Below are 12652 nucleotides of genomic sequence, written 5' to 3' on the forward strand. Positions count from 1 at the left end.
GGATTCGGCCCAGTACATCACAGGTAAAGCCCTCCCAACCATTGAGCACATCTGGATGAAATGTTGCCATAGAAAAGCAGCATTCATCATCAAATATCCTCACCACCCAGGCCATACTCTTTTGTCACTGCTGCCATCAGGTAGAAGGTACAAGAGTCTCAGGACTCGCACCACCAGGTTCAGGAACAGTTACGACCCCTCAACCATCAGGCTCTTGAACAAAAGGGGATAATTACACTCATTCTCTTTCTAGTGTTCCCACAGCCAATGATTTCACTTTAAGGACTCTTCATCTTGTTATTTCATGCTTGTTATTTCTTGCTATTTATTTATATTTACATTTGCACAGTTTGTTGTTCATTGATCCTGTTTACAGTTACTGTTCTATAGATTTGCTAAGTATGCCCGCAGGAAAAAGAATCTCAGGGTTGTATGTGGTGACATGTATGTACTCTGATAATAAATTTTATTTTGAACTTTGAACTTTAATAGCTGGCTTGGTACCAATTTTACATATGAACAGGTGATAATGCAGTCTTCCAGATAACATGTTCAAAGTGCAAGGTACCAACTCTCAAGTCCAGGTTTTCAACGGAATCAAAAAATAATGGAGAAACCACAGGCCTTTCAACAGTGTGGCACAAGGAAAGGGGTGAGTATTATTACCTCTTAGTCATTGCTTGCCTTGTGTTCACAATGTTCTGTTCCTCACTCTCAGAGCAGGATGACTGTTCCTCTCTGGTCAGCACTGTGCCCACAGAATCTCTGTACTGCAAAAGAAATAAGAACATGGTGTATACTGGAAATCTGAATGTGTTGAAAACACTCAGCAGATCAGGCAGCCTCTGTGGGGAGAGAGCAATGGAGATACGTTTCAGGTCAATATCCCTTCATCAGAGCCCAAACATTCTGGAAATTTGATTGTTTTTGAGCAAATGTAGAAAGAAGAATATTGTATAATGTTTCCAATCACGATGCAGAGGGCAAACATAAATGGCTCCTGTACTGGGGAACTTACACCAGGAGGTTTTGAATACTCAATGATTCAGGAATAGCTAGAATCCCCTGTGCTGTCAGCTTTCTGAAAAGTCCATGAACCTATGAAGACTACCTCAATATTCCTTTTTTTGCCCTATTTACTTACTTTGTAATTTTAGTAATTTGCTAAATTGTGGGGTCATAATTTTAAGGTGTTTGGAGGAAAGTGTGGGGGGATGTCAGAGGTAAGTGTTTTACGCAGAGAGTGGTAGGTGCGTGAAACGTGCCTCCGGGGATGGTAACAGAGGCAGATACATTAGAAGCATTTAAGAGACTCTTAGAAGGGCATGTGGATGAAAGTCAAATGGAGAAAGGAAGGGTTAGATTGACTTGGCCTCCACCGCCGATTGTGGCAATGAATTCCATAGGTTCACCACCCTCTGGCTACAGAAATTCCTCCTCATCTCCGTTCTAAAGGGATGTCCTCCTATTCTGAGGCTGTGCTCTCTGGTACTGGACTCTTCCCCTGTAGGAAACATCCTCCCCTATGTAGGCCCTTCAGCACTGGGTAAGTATTGTTGATTTAGGTAGTACACCATGGGTAGAGCACAGAAACTGGCATGCAATGATTTAAAAAAGATTGCATCTCAGTGTAGCACGACATGGTGGTTAAATTAATGGATGCGTGTTCAAATGTGGGGACCATTGATCCGGAGATGTGAGCTCAAATCCTTTGACTATGTCTGGAGAATTGAACTCAGTTAATTATAGAAATGAAGAATCAATAACAATTAGCTTGCTGTTGTAAAATTATATTTGATTACAGACTCTCTGATTCCAACCTACCAAGGTGACTGATTGCTAACTGATTACTCTGTTTACATAGAAGTAGGCTTGAACAATGAATTATGGCAATGCCAGTGAAATTAATATGAATACATTTGCATATTTAAACACAGCAGTCGTCGGTATACCGAGAGAAAGCTTTCAAAAGCCAGACATTACAATTTCAAAGCATTACATCCTCAAAATTATTTTATTCTGCTTATTAATACAATCTTGGACTATATAGTTTTAATATGCTTTATCAAGAATAAATACACATATTATAAATATGTGTACATATATATGGTATACAGAAAAAATAAATTTACTATATATATAAAAAAAAATGCACTCGGTGGCCACTTTATTAGGTACATTGCTACACCTGCTCGTTAATGCAAATATGTAATCAGCCAATCATGAGGCAGCAACTCAATGTGTAAAAGCATGCAGATATGGTCAAGAGGTTCAGTTGTTGTTCAGACCAATGTGGTCTAGCTGACTTTGACCATGGAATCATCGATGGTGCCAGATGGGGTGGTTTGAGTATCTCTGAAACTGCTGATCCCCTGGGATTTTCATGTACAGAAGTTTCTAGAACAGGGATTCCCAACCTGGGATCCATGGACCCTTTGTTTAATGGTATTGTCCCATGGCATAAAAAAGGTTGAGAACCCCTGCTAGACTTTACAGAGAATAGTGCAAAAAACAAAAAAACAAATCCAGTGAGCAGCCATTCTGCGGGTAGAAACACCTTGTTAATGAGCGAGGTCAGAGGAGAATGTCCAGACTGGTTCAAGTTAACGGGAAGGCAACAATAGCTCAAGTAACCACACATTACAACAGTGGTACACAGAACAACACGCGTGTCAAGCCTCAAAGTGGGTGGGCTACCAGCAGCAAAACATACATTCACTGGCCACATAATTACATACCTAACGAAGTGGACAACGAGACTACATATAGTATATATTATATTTGTATATATTTTTTTCAAACTACACATTTCATTGTATGTAATAAATAAATATGAATTTGTATCTGAATATTCTCCCTCAATCTTGCACCAGTGTAACTAATGTATAATTAATATTAATTTAAATTTAGTTAATGAATTACCTGTTATGCAGCTGGTGTTTAGATCAGCAACGAAGGTCCTCCGTCTTGTCTGTCCTTGGCCACATAGGACTCTTCTGTGGTCTCTCCGTGACAATTATTTTGTCCAATCTCGGATGTTAGCCCTGAAGCTGGAGGACCGGTAAACTACTGTTAGTCTGGCCTCTACCCTCTGACCTGTTTGGCATGGGTGACTCTAACAAGAGCCCTGACTCAAGCCCCATACAGTAGCTCTCCGGATCATTGAGGCACATAAACCTTCAAACCACAAGAAGGTTGTGGTCTTCTTGGAGGAATTTAAGTTTATGTTCACTTTTATTGACTGTGACTAAATTTCACAGCAATTATACACTGTGTATGTATGCCTATGATGATAATAAACTTGACTAAACTCGAACATTGTACAGTCCTTCAGATAATAAACTTGATATAATCGAACTAATTAAAACAATTTACACAACCCTGCAAGTAATTTACTTTGACCCTTCCAATATTGTCTGCCAGCTTTTTTTATGACTTATTATTATTCTGTCAGAAAATTTGGGATTTAATGCCGGGCTGACTTTATTATTCTACAGCATTTGACCAGTGTGCTGGCTTTGGCTACTCTAGTGTCTGTTTTTGGATCCTCCTTCCAATATGGTTATAATGTCGCGGTTATCAATTCTCCAAGTTTGGTAAGTTATACAAAGATTTCATATTTTCCACGTTTGCTTGCTGGATTCTGCATGATGACTGTATTCTATTAAGAACCTGGAATATAGAACATTACGCAATGTTGTGCCAATCTTTTAACCTACTGGAAGATCAGTTTCACCCTTCCCTCCAACACAGTTCATTCTTCTTTCATCTTTGTGCCTATCGAAGTGTCTCTTACGTGTTGCTGATGTATCTGTCTCTACCAGTGCCCCTGGGCAGGACGTTCATGCATCTAACACTCTCTGTGTAAAATCCTACCTCTGCCACCCCTATACTTCCCTCCCATCACTTTAAAATTACTCCCTCTCATAGCAGCCACTTCCCCCTCTGAGTGTCCATTCTATCGATGGCCTTTATCACTTCTCATCGTCCTTCACTCATAAGGGAAAAGCTCCAGGTCACTCAACCTATCCTCCTAAAATATGCTCTAATCCAGGCAGCATCCTGGTAAGTCTCCTGTGCGTCCCGACACGGAAAGAATGTTTCCTACAGAGGGGGAGTCTATGATCAAAGAGCACAGCCTCAGAATAGAAGGATGTCCCTCTAGAAACTTCTGTAGCTGGAAGCTGGTGGATTTGCGGAATTCGTTTCCACACTGGCTGTGGAGGCCAAGTCACTGGGTATATTTAAAACATGGTTGATAGGTTCTTGATTAGAAAGGGCATCAAAGGTTATGGGAGAAGACAGGAGAATAGGGTTGAGAGGGAAAATAAATCATCCATGATGGAATGGCGGAGCAGACCCCATGTGCCAAACAACCTCATTCTGCTCCAATGTCTTATAGTCTTTTAATAAATCTATATCTTACTTTGAGAAGCAATCAGAGATTTTTACAAATCTGTTTTACCCTGATCTCATTATGCAATTTTATTATCTTACCCATTGCTCCTATTTAGTTCTGTCTGAGCACCTCTGCTCTTCCCTCAGGTCTAAGGGAGTGTCCCTGATTCAAACTATTAGCTGGCTTCTCTTTCCGCCACTCAGCTGACTGATTTCCTTCTGCATTTTCTGATTTTGCTTCAGATTTCATCACCTGTATTTTTATTACTTCTACCAAATTGATCCTTAAATGACAAAGACAATCCCTTACACGACATCTATCTACTCTCCCAACTTTAATTACAGCAAGTGGAATTTGCCAGGGCAGTGATGTTATAAATGGGGGCAAAAAATCGAATGGATCCATCCCAGTAATGAATGCTCTCACTAAGTTGCAAGCTGCATGAGTTACTGAGTGGATGAAAGTTGAAGTTATTGTGGGACCCATCACATGGTATCAACAGCCTTAACGGGTCCTGTGGAAGGGTGATCCCATTCCCAAGTATTTAATATTTCAATAAGATTTGAGTGATCTTGTATATACTGTATATATTGTTTGATTAAGTGTTCTTGTTTGTTTAAATAAATAATTATGGGTTTTATTTAAAAACACATTAATTGTATTTGTCATCGCACTACCATGTGATACATGCACACCTCACGTAAAGTCAAAGCGAATTTACTTGCATTCCCGGATTCCCATGTTTTTCTTTATATCAGTTTTAACATTTTGCAGTTACAAAATATAACACAAGTGAATGCCCCAGCGTTATTCAATCTGAAAGAACTAATTCACTGAAGAATATAACAAGAATCAAAGGATCAACTTTATTCCCCGTATATATTTACGTGTTTGGAATTTGCAGTGGTGTGTTAGTGCGACATGCAACAAAAATCACCGTTGAACAGTTATATGGAGAAAAGAATTACATAAAAATAAAGTTAGAGGATTAAAGTTCAGATATGGAATGAAACGTACATAAATACCTACACGTATTTATAATGTAAACAGTATTATAAAACAAAATGTTGGCGGAATTCAGTAGGTCAGGCAGCAACTATAGAGAAGAATAAACAGTCAACGTTTCGGGTCAAGACATTAAAGTTCAAAATAAATTTATTATTAAAGTACATATATTTCACAATATACAACACTGAGATTCATTTTCTTGTGGGCATACTCAATAAATCTGAAGAATAGTGACTATAATAGAGTCGGAAAGACCGCACCAACTTTGGCATTCAGCCAGTGTTCTAAAGTCAACAAACTGTGCAAAGACAAAAAATAATAATAAATAAATAAGCAATATATATCAAGAACACGAAATAGAGTCCTTGAATGTGAGTCCTTTATATTGTGGGAACATTTTAATGATGGGGCAAGTGAAGTTGAGTGAAGTTATCACCTTTGGTTCAAGAGCCTGAAGTTTGAGGGGTAATAACTGTTCCTGAACCTGGTGGTGTGGGGTCCCTGAGGCTCCTGTGCCTTCTTCCCGAGAACAACAGTGAGAAGAGTGCATGACCTGGGTAGTGGGAGTCCCTGATGATCGATTGGGACTCTTTCCTGATTACTCCTCCCCATTGATGCTGCCTGACCTGCTGAGTTCCTCCAGCATTTTGTGTTTATTTTGCTGGATTTCCAGCATCTGCAGAATCTCTCGTGCTAATGACCAGTGTAAAAAGTAGTTTAAAATGTTTAAGGTAATAGATAGAGGGTGTTGGGGGATATTGGAATGGTTGATCAAATTAATGGCCAGGAGGAAGAAACTTTTAAGATTGTATTGTCTTTTTCAAGAAGTCCAATAGCACTTACTAAAAGGGAATTTTTGGAAAAGGAAGCGCCAGTAGTGTCTGCAACTAATTTTCCTGCCCACTTCTTTGTCCTGGGCACATACAAGTCCTAAACACATATATTATATAAAATATAGCAGCATTGTGAAGCCCTGCTTATCGCTCAGTAATGCTTTCCATACAACCTGCTCTTTGGAGTTCATACTATGTGCAGAGCAGTATAATAAAAATCATTGAGTCAGATCATGAGAATTCAAGTTCAAGTTTAGATTTACTGTCATCTGACTGCACACATATTCAACCAAACGAAACAACATTCCTTCGGACCACAAAACGCATATCACACACAGCACATAAATGTAAGTATTTCCACAAATAAGTTAATAAAATATAATTGAAAGTGCATGCAGTCACAGCGCAGGTACGCAATAAGCAGCTGGAACTGCAGTGGAGGCAGGTCACAAAACCACCTCTTCCCCAGAGCTTTATTTCAGTTGCTACACACTTTGTGTGAACATTTGGCAATGCCCTCTCTTTGTAACAAGGCTTTATGACATAGAAACATAAGACACTACAGTAATGTACAGGCCCTTCAGCCCACTGTGTTTTGCCAATATTATAACCTACTCTAAATCCATCTAACGCTTCCCTCCCTCATAGCCCTCCATTTTTCTATCTTTCATGTGCCTAACTAAGAGTTCCTTAAATGTTCCTTAAAGATTGGATCGGACAGGCTAGATGCAGGAAGATTGTTTCCGACGTTGGGCAAGTCCAGGACGAGGGGTCGCAGTTTAAGGATAAAGGGGAAGCCTTTTAGGACCGATTTGAGGAGAAACTTCTTCACACAGAGAGTGGTAAATCTGTGGAATTCTCCGCCATAGGAAACAGTTGAGGTCGGTTCATTGGCTATATTTAAGAGGAAGTTAGATATGGCCCTTGTGGCTAAAGGGATCGGGGGTGTGGAGAGAAAGCAGGTACAGGATTCTGAGTTGGATGATCAGCCATGATCATACTGAATGGCGGTGCAGGCTCGAAGGGCTGAATGGCCTACTCCTGCACCTACTTTCTATGTTTCTATGTTTCCTAAAATATCTTCCTTTACCATCACCCCAGCAGGGCATCCCATGCACCCATAACTCTCTGTGTAAAGAACGTACCCCCGACAAATCCCCCATACTTTCCTCCAATCACCTTACAGCTACACTGCTCATATTAGCCATTTCCGCCCTATGAAATGAAGTTCAACCAAAGCACAAGGAGCAACACTTCTGCTTTCAAGTGGCACATTACTTACTGCAGATTTCAGATAACTGCGATTGCTTCATCACCAACTCCCTATACTCACTTGTTCACACAGCCCCACCCCACCCACACACCAGAGAAGGTTCCCCTTGTCCTTACTTTCAACCCAAACATTCTCCACGTTCAGTGGATATCAGAATTTAATACAGAGATCAGGAGGAACTGATATTGAATCTGTGAAATTCTCTGCCCAAGGAAGCAGTAGGAAACTACCTCATTAAATATATTTAAGACACAGTTAGATAGGCTTTTACATAGAAAGGGAATTCAGGGTTCTTTGGAAAAGACAGGTAGTTGGAGTTGAGTCCGTGGTCAGATCAGCCTTGATCTTATCCCCAGTGTAATCCAATCATCAAAGACTTCTTTCCCTTTCCTCTACTTTCTGTGTGATCTTACTAAATGGGAAGGCGTAGTGTTGAGGCCAAATCTCTCCTAATTCATCTGTTTCTGCAAAGGATATGATTTGTCATCATCTGATAAGAATGGTAGACCAGCTCCTCTCTAAGCCCAAGAATTCTATTTAGCAGATGTAAGTAGAACGAAGGAAAACAAATCACTCTGTGAGATATGATGTGGATAGGCCCCTCCGGTCCTTCCAGCCACACCGCGGTGACCCCTGAGATACGGTGTGGATAGGCCCCTCCGGTCCTTCCAGCCACACCGTGGTGGCCCCTGAGATACGGTGTGGATAGGCCCCTCCGCTCCTTCCAGCCACACCGTGGTGGCCCCTGAGATACGGTGTGGATAGGCCCCTCCGGTCCTTCCATCCACACCGTGGTGGCCCCTGAGATACGGTGTGGATAGGCCCCTCCGCTCCTTCTAGCCCCGCCATGAAGCAACCCCTGATTTCACCTTACCCAATCACGGGACACTTTACAATGACCAATTAACCTACCAACCAGTATATCTTTGGACATCATTTTTCCATAAGAAACACTCTTGTGTTTATTAAAGTTGAATGGACTGGATGTTCTTTAATAATTTCTTGTCTTACAGTACATGCAACGGTTTTACAACCAGTCTTACTTTGATCGATATGGGAAATACATGGACAGTAGCTTCCAGACGTTGCTGTGGTCCCTCACTGTCTCCATGTATCCACTCGGAGGATTCTTCGGCTCCTTGATGGTTGCCCCACTGGTGAATTATTTCGGCAGGTGAGAAAATGGTGATCAGCTGATCAAATACAGAATCCTGGGGTGTATGGGGGTATCCGGGGAAGGGTGGCACTTCTGGTGAGGGGGCTTGTCGTGTCCATTCCAAGGCAGCTCACTCATCTTTGGTCCCCACCGGACACTCAGCTCTCACTTGTGGCTCCAAGTAGCCGTTTGCGTGTGACAGCGGCCACACCCTGGTGCACCAATTCGACAGGAGAGCTAAACCAGGCGAGGGTAGCTGGTGGGCCTCGTACCCGGGTGAGATAAGGGCATGCCTGTCCTAGCATGCGAAGTCAGCTCTGGCGGACTGGGCGAATGAGATCCACTGTCCGGGAATACGTTTCTGCAACACGCCATGGAGAGCGAAGGGCAGGGCAAGGCACAGAAGACATCATGGTCACCCGTTGCAACCAAAGAAGAGCCAGTTTGTGACACTTGTTTCGTACCACTGGATCCGGACTTGTGAGGTCAAGGCAGTGGAACTACACCAGTGCAATGTCTTTTCCCCTTTAAAATCTCTCCCGCATCAGTTTCCTGTCATCACCCTGACCACAGAATCCGTAAGAGAGTCATCTGAGGGCTTTCAGTGAAGAGACCACCTGCAGGAATGTATCATCAGAATCCCAATCAGCATCATTATCACTGACGTATGCTTGAAATCTGTTGTCTTACAGAGGTAAAAATGGTGATTGTCCATTGTGTCCAACAATGACAGTGGGAGGTTATGCTGCAACAGTTCAGGGTACTGGTGAGGCTGCACCTGGAGTACTGCGTGCGGTTCTGAGCAAGGATATACTGGCTTTGGAAGCGATGCAGAGGACGTTCACCAGGTTGATTCCAGAGATGAAGGGGTTATTCCATGAGGAGAGATTGAGTCGCCTGGGACTGTACTCACTGGAATTCAGAAGAATGAGAGGAGATCTTATAGAAACATATAAAATTATGAAAGGGATAGATAAGATAGAGGCAGAAAAATTGTTTCCATTGGTAGGTGAGACTAGAACAAGGGGACATAGCCTCAAGATGCAGGGGAGTAGATTGAGGATGGAGATGAGGAGGATCTGCTTTTCCCAGAGAGTGGTGGATCTGTGGAATTCTCTGCCCAATGAAACAGTGGAGGCTGCCTCAGTAAATATATTTAAGACAAGGTTGGATAGATTTTTGCATGGTAGGGGAATTAAGGGTTATGGGAAAAAGGCAGGAAGGTGGAGATGAGTCCATGGTCAGATCAGCCATGATCTTATTGAATGACAGAGTAGGCTCGACAGGCCAGATGGCCAACTGCTGCTCCTATTTCTTATGTTATTATGACAGGAGAGCCGTGCAGGAGAGTTTTTAGTGGAAAAGCCATTGCACTGGGGCAGCTCCACTCTCTCAACCTCAGAGGTCAGTGTCTGATGGTACAAGTAGTCGTCAGAAACTGGGGTCTCCCTTTGTTGCAATGGATGACCATGACTTGCTCTATGCCTCGTCCTGCCCGTCGATCACCACAAAGCATTTCAAAACCACCGTTTTGGCTGTTGAATCTCACTGTAAATCTCATCTGCGCAGTCCATAGGTGCCGACTAGTTACGCTAGGACAGACATGTCCCAGTCTCACCAGGGTTTTGGGCTGTCAGCCACCCTCTCCCGGCTTAGCCCGCCTGTCAAAGCGGTTTACAGGGTGTGGCTGCTGTCACATGTAAACAGCTACGCGGAGTGCCCGGTGGGGAGCGAAGGTGAGTGAGCTGTGCTGAAGTAGACATGATAAGCCCCTTCCCAGAGCTGCAACGCCTCCCTGGACACCCCACAAACCCCATAGAGTACATTTTATACATTAGATAGACTATTCATAGTATTCTGTATTCATGGATAAAATATACTATATATTCTATACATTATAGTGAAAAATATATGTACAGTATTTATAAGAATTGAATAAGTAGTGTAAAAATAGTGAGGTAGTGTTCATGAATTCATGGACCATTCAGAAACCTGATGGTGGAGGAAAAGAAGCTGTTCCTAAAATATTGAGTGTGTGTCTTCAGGCTTCTATACCTCCCCTCAGGTGGCAGTAATGAGAAGAGGGTCCTGGGAGGTGGGGTCTTCAATGATGGATGCCACCTTTTGAGGCATCGCCTTTTGAAGATGTCCTTGATGGTGGGGAAGCTGACGGAGTTCACAACTTTCTGCAGTAAGCCTTAACCACAGCTGGAATTTGAAAAAAGCATTCAACTTCAACTTCAGCTGGCTCTCCTTTCAAAAAGCTCCCCAAAGCCTCAAAATAGCCTGAAACCACATATGGCCAGGCACAAGGACACCTATGATAAGATTACTGAATGGTCTTCTCATACAAAAAGATAGATTATGGCCTCAAAATCTATCTTGTCATGACTTTACACTTACTGTTGTTCTGCACTGCATTTTCTTTGTACTTGTTACTCATCAAGAGCCTATCAACCTCCGCTTTAAATATACCTGACAGTTGGTCTCCTCAGCTGTCTGCAGCAATGATTTCTATAGATTCAACACCCTCAAGCTAAAGAAGTTCCTCCTCACCTCTGTTCTAAAAAAGACATTCTTCTACTCTGAGGCTGTGCCCTCTGGTCAATAGACAATAGACAGTAGGTGCAGAAGTAGGCCCTTCGGCCCTTCTAGCCAGCACCGCCATTCACTGTGATCATGGCTGATCATACACAATCAGTACCCCGTTCCTGCCCTCTCCCCATATCCCTTGACCCCGCTATCTATAAGAGCTCTACCTAACTCTCTCTTGAATGCATCCAGAGACTTGGCCTCCACTGCCTTCTGGGGCAGAGCATTCCACATATCCACCACTCCCTGGGTGAAAAAGTTTTTCCACATCTCTGTTCTAAATGGCCTACCCCTTATTCTTAAACTGTGGCCTCTAGTTCTGGACTCACCCATCAGCGGGAACATGCATCCTGCCTCCAGTGTGTCCAATCCCTTAATAATCTTATATGTTTCAATCAGATCCAATCTTTCAACATATGATAGTCCCGCCATTCCAGGAATTAACTTTGTGAACCTACGCTGCACCAGTCCTCTGGTTTCCCGCTCATCTTTGCTATGTTATACTTCTTCTCTTTTATTTTTATACTGCCCTTTACTTCTCTTGTCAGCCACGGCCTCCCCTTACACCCCTTAGGATCTTTCTTCCTCTTTGGAATGAACCGATCCTGCACCTTCTGCATTATTCCCAGAAATACCTGCCATTTTTGTTCCACTGTCTTCCCTGCTAGGGTATTGTTCCATTGAACTTTGGCCAGCTCCTCCCTCATAGCTCCATAGTTCCCTTTGTTCAACTGTAAGACTGACACATCCGATTTTCCCTTCTACTTCTCAAATTGTAGGTTAAAACATATCATATTATGGTCACTACCTCCTAATGGTTCCTTTACCTCGAGGTCCCTGATCAAATTCGGTTCATTGCACAACACTAAATCTAGAATTGCCTTCTCCCTGGTAGGCTCCAGTACAAGCTGTTCTAAGAATCCATCTCGGAGGCACTCCACAAACTCCCTTTCTTGGGGTCCAGTACCATTCTGATTCTCCCAGTCTACCTGCATGTTGAAATCCCCCATGACAACTGTATCATTACCTTTGTGACATGCCAATTTTAACTCTTTACTCAACTTACACCCTACATCCAGACTGCATCCAGGCCCTAGGCTCTCCCATTATTGGAAACATCTCCTCTATGTCCACTCTGTCTGGATCTTTCAATATTCACTATGATCTTGAATAATATGCAGGGTTCATCTTAGATTTGTCTTGTATGGATATGGAGATGTTTTATTCTTTCAAGTTTTGTTCTGCTGTTATCTTATTGAGATTTATATAATGTAATGAAGTTTAAAGCCTGTTACTTTTCCTTCTGATTTTCAGAAAAGGCACCTTGTTGTTTAACAACATCTTTTCTATCATCCCAGCAATACTGATGGGAACAAGCAAGGCATCCAAAT

General features: G+C 42.4%; 1 protein-coding gene across 1 annotated transcript in view; it reads left to right on the top strand.

The window, feature by feature from the left end:
- Positions 1–521: 521 nt before the first annotated feature.
- slc2a1a (solute carrier family 2 member 1a) overlaps positions 522–12652 on the top strand; it is a 32052-nt gene continuing 19921 nt past the window's right edge. The window contains exons 1-4 of the mRNA XM_059952293.1: positions 522–652; positions 3498–3596; positions 8527–8687; positions 12576–12642. Of these exons, the coding sequence (XP_059808276.1) occupies positions 608–652; positions 3498–3596; positions 8527–8687; positions 12576–12642 (372 nt within the window). The 5' untranslated portion in view covers positions 522–607. The remainder of the gene's footprint in view (positions 653–3497; positions 3597–8526; positions 8688–12575; positions 12643–12652) is intronic.

The sequence above is a fragment of the Hypanus sabinus genome, chromosome 27 (assembly GCF_030144855.1).
Source record: "Hypanus sabinus isolate sHypSab1 chromosome 27, sHypSab1.hap1, whole genome shotgun sequence".
Lineage (NCBI taxonomy): Eukaryota > Metazoa > Chordata > Chondrichthyes > Myliobatiformes > Dasyatidae > Hypanus > Hypanus sabinus.